A 10,103-nucleotide genomic window follows, 5' to 3' on the forward strand; every position below is an offset into this window, starting at 1 on the left:
TGCTTCCAGGAGCTGGATCTGCAGTTAAAATGAGTTCTTCCTTAGCGTCACACAGGGTGATGAATAGACCCAGCACCAAAGGACAATTTACACTAATGAATGAATGACTACACAACCACACAGGCACCACAGATAGCCGGCATTCATCAGCTGCTGCCCAAGATTGCTCATGACAAATCACAACAGTCCCGAAAATTCTGCAAATTTTGATTTTATTTTCACATTTCACAATCAGTTTTGAATTGATATACTCCCATAACTAAATAGGTTCTTTATAGGGTTAGAATTGATAATAACCGCGGTGATTTTGTTGAGAAAAGCAGTGTGAGACACACAAACCACAAGGATCGTCAGTAAACCGCAGGGGCAGCAAATGGCTTTCGAACTCCCAGATTAGGGAGGGGGAAAATAAAATTGGCCGTGACTTCTGCTCCTGGTCACTATCCTGTAAACCCTTCCGGAGAGTGGACATCATTTGGGGACTGTACAGGAGTAGGAGCCACCAGAGTTTCATAGTCTATGGTTCTCATCTTCTCGTTTCAGATTCGGGTTAATGATGTAGCCAGTGAAAGTGACTTTGTGAAAAGTTGGTAAAACATAAGAGAGTGTGAAGACACTCAGCAACATATATCATGTTGCTGCACTGCACTGAGTATTTTCCCCAACACCACAATGAAAGTTCAGGAATAAATACAACCACCAAAAGTTTATTTGATACAACGAAAGTTGCAGTTTCAACATTAGCAGTATAACTAAATATTCCACCTGTTTACAGTGTAAGAATATTTAACCCATTCCACATGTCACTGTTCAGGTGTTAGGTGATCAGGCCTCCTCACTCTCCGAGCACTCCAGTATTGCAGCACTGGCAATGCTCTGTATTTACACTTGCTACGTGCTATAATGTCGGGATAACAGGATGAAAAAAAAAATGAATGGCTACTTAGTGCTTTGTAACCTGAGGACTATTAAGGCCACTCAAACTTTTATGGTCATTCAGTTAGTGCTGCAGACGTATATCTTCTTTCAATTCTTTTTCTGGCCCAGCTGTTAAAGGGCAGTTGCTGGACTAGATGTTGCTATTTCTAGTGCTCGGAGACGGATAACACTTGTGAAAGGGAATGTCAGGGTAAGCAAAACGATGGAGCGGTACTGTACCCAGAGATAATTACTCAAAAAGGAACTGGTCACTCAGCTCAATTACTTTTCTAAAAAAAAACCAGAACAAATCAAATCTACCCAACACCGACAGTGTGGAACTTTTAAATGCTTCACAGTTCCTCATTTAACAAGAACAGGATCAATGTTTGTTCCATCCAGTCAGTCTAATGATGCTGATTTTGTTAGGTTTTGATTTTAGGTCAAAACCCTGGAACTCCCTCCCTAACAGCACTGTGGGTGTACCTACACCACAGGGACTGCAGCGGTTCAAGAAGGCAGCTCACCACCACCTTCTCAAGGGGCAATTAGGGATGGGCAATAAATGCTGGGCCCAGCCAGCGACACCCACCCCCCGAGAATGAGTGTTTTTTAAAACCCCCACACTGAAGCTGCAGCCGCTGCCAGCACGAGTACTTCTGGCGTTCAACACATGGTAAACTCTTCAATCTCAACCAGGCCCAGGTTGGGCAAAGGTACAGTTTTACCAGGAGGGAGGGAAGCAGGAGTAGATAATCCAATTTGGATTATCATTTCACAACAGGATGGGCACAGGAATGCTAACCACTCACCTTCTCCCACCAGGTAATCGTTTAAAGTCTGTATTCCTAGGATTTATTGTCCATCCCTAGGTACCCTGAATGTATAAACTTCACTTGTCAGGGACTTGTCTGGATAAATTGCTCTCACTTGACAGAGAACTTTCATTCATGTTATACTAAACCCAGGAGAATTGCAGGAGAAGAACGAATGTAATTAGTTGAATGGACTCTTAAAGAGAAGCATATTGAATTACACAGAATGGTTACAGTGCGGAAGGAGGTCATTCGGCCCATCGTGTCGGTACTGGCTCTCTGGGCATTTCAACTTAGTGACCCTTTAAAGAAAGCAGAGTCTGTGAAAACGATGAAGCATCTCAGAGTTCTCTGGCCGAGTCTCACTCTCTCCCCTTCAATCAGGTGAAGGTTACATGAGATGTTACTTTAGTGAAGGGCCATTTCTCTGTGAAAGTCAGCTTATTAATGTAAGATGTAATGACAACGTTTGGAACACGCAGGGGATCATTTACATCACCCAACACAGGCCCTGTGAACACCATTTCTTTCCCTGACTCTCCTCCTGGCTTTTGGAGACCGATTCATTAGGGTCAGCAGCCGTGAAACAGCTTTTGTTGGAAAGTTAGCAGAGATTTTACTGGGGCAGAAATTGTTTGTTCCAAAACTCAGTTTAATGTTCAGCAAATGCCCAAAGACATTTTCCCAATGGGGATTTCTGCAATTCTTTAATTCACATTTCAGATTTAAACATAAAAGTTAATGAAATGAGTTCAGCATCAGGTCAACAAGCTTCCAAGTACCAACTTCAGTAAAAAAGCCGGGGAACCAGACCCGAGGGGAGTGGGATTTCGGGATGTCCGCTCTTCAGAGTCTGTTAAACAAAAACAGCTTCGGCTCTATTGAAAACGCGGGTTTAGGGTTCAGCCCTGGGACCCAAAGTGAATTTTAGGTGTGTTAAGTGTTGTTAACAGTGCAGGACATCGCCTGTAATCCGGGATCAACAGCAATCTCACACATTTCACAGCGGGAATAACAGAAATAACTGCGGGAAGGACTGGGTTGCAGGAATCGAGGGCAGTGCGGCTCTGTCTGGCTTTAGAAACCATCCCGGAGCACCAAAATCTGACAGGTACAACTATCATCTTTAGTACTTAACTATAAAAATACACAGCTGCTGGGAGAACTCGCCTTTTATTATTTACTTGGCGCCAGTTATTAAAGTCAATATTAACACAAAAATCAACTCTGAATGATCAATAATTTCTAAATCGAACTTCTCGCCAAAGTCCCTTCAAACTTGCTGTCAATTTAAGAACAGGTTTCTCGTAAAAGTTGGAAACGTCTGTTTTTTTTTACATATTTATTCTCAGTAGATTAAGTTGAAGAGATCACATTGACCCCTGAACATTGAGGCAGTTGGAGGGTTGCTTTAGCTGCAGAGTTCCCACTGAATACAGGATGTTTCTCTCTGTCCAGTGAGTAATTCATCTTCTTCTATTTGTATGTGAAATTTCACATTACACCAATATCTGTGAGACCAGCTCCCCTTCCCCCACCCCAATGTCCGAAAATAAAACCCAGCAGCTGCTGGAAATCCCAAATAAAAATAGCAAAAAAGCTGGAACCACTCAGCAGGTCAGACAGTGTCTGTGGAGAGAGAAACTCTTCATGTTTCAGCCCCAACAGCTCAGGTCAGGGCAGGAAAAGGCTGGAAATGCAGCAATTTCTCAGGGGAGTGAGGGACTGAGGAAATATCCATCTTACATTCTCGCTTTTAGAGGGTTTTTCCCCCCTGTTCCTGTCCCAATTTCACCCCCAATGAATCTGTCTCGAAATTTCCGATGAGAATTGGGGGTTTTGTAAATCATTCCTTCCCGGGCGGAGACTGTGTCTGTGTTAATCCTGTTTCTTACAGGTTACTTGTTGGCTGGAAGTTTCTAACTGGAGGGTTCCGGCCGGGTCCCTGGCTCCAGACGGGAATCCCCCCCGCCCCCGGGAGCCGGGTCCCTGGCTCCAGACGGGAATCCCGCCCGCCCCGGCGGGAATCCCCCCCGCCCCGGGAATCCCCCCCGCCCCCGGGAGCCGGGTCCCTGGCTCCAGACGGGAATCCCGCCCGCCCCGGCGGGAATCCCCCCCGCCCCGGGAATCCCCCCCGCCCCCGGGAGCCGGGACAGACGGGAATCCCGCCTGCCCCGGCGGGAATCCCCCCCGCCCCCGGGAGCCGGGTCCCTGGCTCCAGGCGGGAATCCCCCCCGCCCGGGAATCGCCCCCGCCCCCGGGAGCCGGGTCCCTGGCTCCAGACGGGAATCCCACCCCCCGACGGGAATCCCCCCCGCCCCCGGGAGCCGGGTCCCTGGCTCCAGACGGGAATCCCCCCCGCCCCGGGAATCCCACCCCCCACCCCCCCCCCCCCGCCCCGGCGGGAATCCCCCCGCCCCCGGGAGCCGGGTCCCTGGCTCCAGGCGGGAATCCCCCCCGCCCGGGAATCCCCCCCGCCCCCGGGAGCCGGGAGCCGGGTCCCTGGCTCCAGACGGGAATCCCACCCCCCGGCGGGAATCCCCCCCGCCCCGGGAGCCGGGAGCCGGGAGCGGCTGGAAGCGGCGATACTGACCAGAGCTCCTAAGAAATGGGCGGACTCGGCTCCTCTGCTCCCTCCCCGGAGACACCTCACCCGGATCATGGTGCTGAGCTGCTTTCCGCTTTAATCTCCTCTCCCGGTCGGTCAGAGTCTGGGATCTGATCCTGGGATCGGCCGCCAAAGCCCCAAGTGCCAGCTTCAGACTTTTAAAGGGGCCATTCCCGACCTCCCATTGGTCGCTATTGACGGTCCGTCTGACGCTCCAAACCCGACCTCAAGATTTCCAAACTTAGAAATAGTGTCGGGGCCACAATGAATGGAGCGAGAGGCCGCCTCTGGGATTCTGCTGGGCTCACACTGACCACCGTGTTCCCCACAGCAGCTCTGCTGGGCTCACACTGACCACCGTGTTCCCCACAGCAGCTCTGCTGGGCTCACACTGACCACCGTGTTCCCCACAGCAGCTCTGCTGGGCTCACACTGACCACCGTGTTCCCCACAGCAGCTCTGCTGGGCTCACACTGACCACCGTGTTCCCCACAGCAGCTCTGCTGGGTTCACACTGACCACCGTGTTCCCCACAGCAGCTCTGCTGGGTTCACACTGACCACCGTGTTCCCCACAGCAGCTCTGCTGGGTTCACACTGACCACCGTGTTCCCCACAGCAGCTCTGCTGGGTTCACACTGACCCTGGTCTGAAAGAAGTTTCTCCAGTTTGGAATTGTCCACACGATTCCAGCCGCCTAGTTTGGCAGACACAATGGCCACAAAGCTTCACTCAATAAACCAGCCAAAACTCTGATAAATGCAACTAAACTCCCAATGAAAAAACACAACACACTTGTGAAAGTAGAGAAATGGATTCATATTAACCCTCGGTCAGGTCAGAACCCCCTCCGTGAACGACATTGTACAGTATCCCACGTGCAATCCGGCACTCCGGGAGCTGCATTTTAATCCAGTGAATTCCTCATTTGTCTATTTTCAGAATGATTCAGTACAGAAGGAGACCATTCAGCCCATTGTGCCTGTGCTGTGTACACCTATCCAATTCATCTGATTCCTCAACTCTTTCCCCGTAGCCCTGTAAAATATTTCCCTCCAAGTATTTAACTAATTCCCTTTTGAAAGTTCCTATTGAACCTGCTTCCGTCGCCCTTTCAGGCAGCGCCTTCCAGATCACAGCAACTTGATGTGTAAAATACATTCTCCTCATCTGCCCTTCTGCTTCTTTGGTCAATTACTTTAAACCTGTGCCCTCCCCTTACTGACCATAAACTCAGTAGAAACAATTGGCCCTTGTTTATTCTGTCAGAACCATTCATGATTTTGAATACCTCTATCACATCTCCTAAATCTCTCTGCTCCTAAGGTCTCCATCTCTCTAGTTAACTGAAGCACCTGATCCTCCATAAAATTCTAGTAAATCTCTCCTGTACCTTAATAATCACTTCACATCCACCCTAAAGTGCAGTGTGCCCAGAATTGAACACAATAATTGCCGGTGAGATTTATAAAGATTTAGCACCACTTCCTATGTTTCTTTTTGTAAAACCAAGGATTTCCTACTTTTTTTTTAAAACAGCTTCTCAACCTGTCCCAGCAGCTTCAAAGCTCATTCTTCTAAACTTCAGTGACTCATTCTGGTTAATCCCTCCTCCATATGACAACCCTCTCGCCCCAGAAATCAATCTAGTGAACCTCTGCTCTACAACAACTTGATCTATCATTCAGCAAGGAAGCCTGAGGAGAGGGGGTGGGGGGGAGGGAGGTAGGGGTGGGGTGGGAGGGGGGGTGGGGGTGGTGGTGGGGGGGTTGGTTGGGGGGGGGGGAAGGGGGTGGTGGTGGTTGGGGTGGTGGTGGTTGAAGGGGGATGGGGGGGAAGGGGGTGGTGTTGGGGGGGAGGGGGTGGTGGTGGTTGGGGGGGTGGGGTGGGAGGGGGTGGTGGTGGTGGAAAGGGGATGGGGGGAGGGGGTGGGGGGGTGCGGGTGTGGGGGTGGGGTGGTGCGGGTGGGGGGTGGGGGTGGGGTGGTGCGGGTGGGGGGTGGGGGTCGTGGTGGTGGTGGGGAGGGGGGTGGTGGTGGTGGGGGGGTGGGGTGGTGCGGGTGGGGGGTGGGGGGTGGTGGGGGGGAGGAGGGATGGTGGTGGGGGGGTGGGGGTGGAGGGGGAGGGGGTGGTGGTGGGGGGGAGGGGGGTGGTGGTGGGGGGGGTGGGGGTGGTGGGGGAGGGGGAGGGGGTGGTTGTGGGGAGGGGTGGTTTTCAGGCGAGGGCATAGGGTGGCTTTCAGCATCACCCCCACCCCCTTCCTGATACTGGTGCTGGGTTGCTCGATCAGGCACTGTCAACAAGAGACCCCCACCCCATGAGGCCGCAGGCAAACACAAGAGGGTCTTTCAGGAGGCACAGGAGATCCACGTGACTCCCATTAAATCCCTGAGCCACCACGAAATTCCCATGAGCTCAGGGATAATCGCCAGTAAGTGACTCATTGATGAGTCTAATCAACATCCCCCTGTTGGCCGGCAGGAATCAGGCATTTCCCATCCCAACGTAACTGGGGAGAGTTTTCCTGGTGCTAGGAATCTGATGTAGGTTCTCCTGTCTGATTCTCCCAGCCCCACTCCCCATTATCCCATGACCATCTGGCGAGCTCTAATCAATCCACCCACTGATTTACCGGAACTAAAGCAAAATACTGCGGATGCTGGATATCCGAAATAAAAACAGAAAATGCTGGGAAAATCCAGCAAGTCTGTGGAGAGGAAAATTGAGTTAACCTTTCAGATCTGTGACCTGTCATCAGAACTATCAGATGACTTATTTGTACTTCTTTCAGTTACATATATTATACTTGCTGCTCACAATGTGGGGTCTCCTCTACAGGTTGGGTTTGACTGAGTGTTTGCGGAACACCCTTTGCTCAGTCTGCAAACCCAACCCTGAGCTTCCTGTCATTTGCCATTTCAATTCTCCACCCCAATCCCAAACCGACTCTGGCTTCCTACACTGTCCCAGTGAAGCTCAACAGAACTTTGAGGAACAGACCCTTAGCTTTCGATGAGACGCTTTACTGCTTTCTGGACTCAACATTGAGTTCAACAATTTCAGATCATAACCATTGCTCCCACATTTTCAGACAGTAGCTGTTGATAATGATTCTACTGTTGTCATCTACAGTTCCTCCAGACCCATCTCTTGTTTCTTTAATGTTCCCATCGCCGTCTCCTTTCACCTTGCACCATCATCCTTTTTGTCATTTAACCTCTCCTGCCTTCACACAGCTTCCCTTTTCTTCTCCCTCCCCTCCCTCCCCCTTTCCCAGCTCACTTCCTTAGAAATTGTTGCAACTCCAGCTTCTTCCTGTTCTAACATGAGCTGATGGGGCTGAAACATTAACAGTTTCTCTCTCCACAGACGCCGCCTGACCTGCTAAGTGTTTCCAGCTTTTTCTATTTTTATTTCGGATTTCCAGCAGCTGCAGTATTTTATTTTCGGACAGTGGGGGGAATGGGAGCTGTCTCGGAGATATTGGTGTAATTTGAAATTTCACATACAAATAGAACAAGATGAATTGCTTACTAGAGAGAAACACCCTGTATTCAGTGAGAGTTCTGCAGCTAAAGCAGCTCTCCAACTGCCTCAATGTTCAGGGGTAAATGTGATCACTTCATTTTAATCTATTGAGAAATTCTGCTTCTCCGGTCAGTTACTTCCAGGCAAGGTATGAAAGGGTAAGGACAGCTTTAACCTTTCCCGTGACTGCAAGATCAGCGGCTTCCATACACAGGAGAAATTTAATGCTCCTGAACTTGGAGGAATCCCAACCCTGTTACGTCTGGCAATCTTCAGGCAAATTTAAATGATTGCACTAAACCAGGAGACTTCAACCAGTGTCTGTCTCCCCCTCGCTCTCCACAAGAGTGTTTCAAAGACTCTGCCACACCAGCACCTTTCAGCATATGACCATTTTAGAAATCTGATTATGTATTAAAAGTTCCACTGTACTATTCTTGGCGTACACTGGGAGCACATTTCATAAAATTGCACAGTCCCAGGATAGGCAGATGTCTAAGGAAACAGAGAGAAGCAGAACAGAAAAGTTCCACAGTCGCTGATGATGGAAGACAGGAGGCCCTTCTCCTATCTCCTACCCCCCAGACCCATTATTGACACAAGGCAGTGGATCCCTCTGTGACCCGTGTTTAAACTGGGGTCAGCGGAGCTGCAAGGTGGTGAGGTTTGATGTCTGTTTTCTGAGCGACTGGGCTGAGAATCAACTCAGGGGCATTGGCAAATTCTCAGCTCGTTTCATCTCCCTGTCTGTGTAGCTGATGCTGCAGCGATTTCACAGGGTCAAGCACAACATGAGCAGTTGATGAATGGCCTCCAGCTGCTGCCAGAAACTCGGACCTCTCCACATCCCGGGTGCGTAACTCACGGGAGGTTTATTTTTGATACACATTTTGTGCGTGAATTTGCCGCTGCTTTTTGCCACGTGGCAGAAGCCACTCAGGGACCAGCAACACTTTTACCCCTTTGTAAGCAAAACAATGATATTCACTATTCTAGCTCTGAAGGAGAGTCGTAAGGAACGGTAACTCTGGGTGGAATTTTCCGACTGGTGGTGGGTGTGGAAAACATGGCGGGACCTGCTTCACGATGGTGTGAAGGCAGGTGGCGATTGTCCACTCAGCCTGCTGATAGCGGCCGCGTTTCCCGCCATCGGTCAGCGGGGAGCTAATTGTAATACATTAGCATATAATTAAAAGGCCATCCCGCTAGGCTGTTGGAACCCCACCGTATCGTCCGTTCACGTTGGTGGGAAATCACTCCGACGTGTTTCACTACAGCACAAGGCAACGTGCACTTGGCGGCCTTCACTTTGGGGGAACTGAGATTAGTGAGCAGCAGCGTTCTCCACAGCTCGCCCGATGTTTACAGGCCACAGGGGTGCCGGAGGGTGGGGGCAACTGATGCCTGGCCCCGCAGGCGTCTGCTGAGGGGGGGCAGGGGTGGATGATGTCCGAGGGCAAGTGCTGGCCAGCCTCAGAGGCAACTGCTGAGGGAAGGGGTCAAGTGCTGCCCTGGTGCTGCATCCCGCGCACAGGCAATGGAGGAGGGGGGCAGGGTAGGCGAGGGGAGTAGCACACATTAGGGACACCTGTATAAACTGACCGAGCCTCTGCAACTGAGACAGATCAGGCACAGCCACAGTGATATGATTGGGTTCAGGCTCCTAGCCTGCCCGCCCATGCAAGCAACACAGAGGCACCAAAGGGCCACAAAGCGCTCCATACCTTACACCCCACACCCTGCCACCACCACCACCCCCACCCCCACCCCCCAGCACAGACGTTGAGTCCGCCACCACCCGGTGGACCGTGGAGCAGTTGGACTGCACACGTTGTACAATCTCCTCACCAATGCTGGCCATGTAGCAGTCACTGCTGGAGGTGCTCACAGCCTCTTGCAATCTCAGCATCCTGGTTCGGACCAGTGTCCCCCATGTCGCAGGTTGACAGGGCAGCCGTGCAGCGCACTCATCTTTGGCCATCCAAGGGGTGACCAGCACTCTCCGGGAAGCATTAAGGGGCAGTCACACAGGCCCGGGAAAGGTGCTAAGTACAGCCATGATAACCATGTCTCTCTCTCTTTCATTCTGTAGGAGGGCCACGTCAGGATCATGGACCATGGATTCTGGTGACCTGGCTGTATGCCTGATGGCCCACAGAGACCATAGAAGGTGGAGGAGAGAGCAACTGTGGCTCTTGGCCGCACAAAAGCAGGAGCAGAAGCCTCATGGAGAAGG

The 10,103-nt window shown here is 51.0% G+C and overlaps 1 protein-coding gene across 1 annotated transcript in view; it reads right to left on the reverse strand.

Annotated features, from left to right (window-relative positions):
- The window catches only part of gatm (glycine amidinotransferase (L-arginine:glycine amidinotransferase)), a 40,247-nt gene extending 35,501 nt beyond the window's left edge, over positions 1-4,746 (reverse strand). The window contains exon 1 of the mRNA XM_078530200.1: positions 4,327-4,746. Coding sequence (XP_078386326.1) covers positions 4,327-4,395 — 69 coding nt within the window. The 5' untranslated portion in view covers positions 4,396-4,746. The remainder of the gene's footprint in view (positions 1-4,326) is intronic.
- Positions 4,747-10,103: the final 5,357 nt, after the last annotated feature.

This window comes from Cetorhinus maximus, chromosome 26, assembly GCF_964194155.1.
Source record: "Cetorhinus maximus chromosome 26, sCetMax3.hap1.1, whole genome shotgun sequence".
Classification (NCBI taxonomy): Eukaryota; Metazoa; Chordata; class Chondrichthyes; order Lamniformes; family Cetorhinidae; genus Cetorhinus; species Cetorhinus maximus.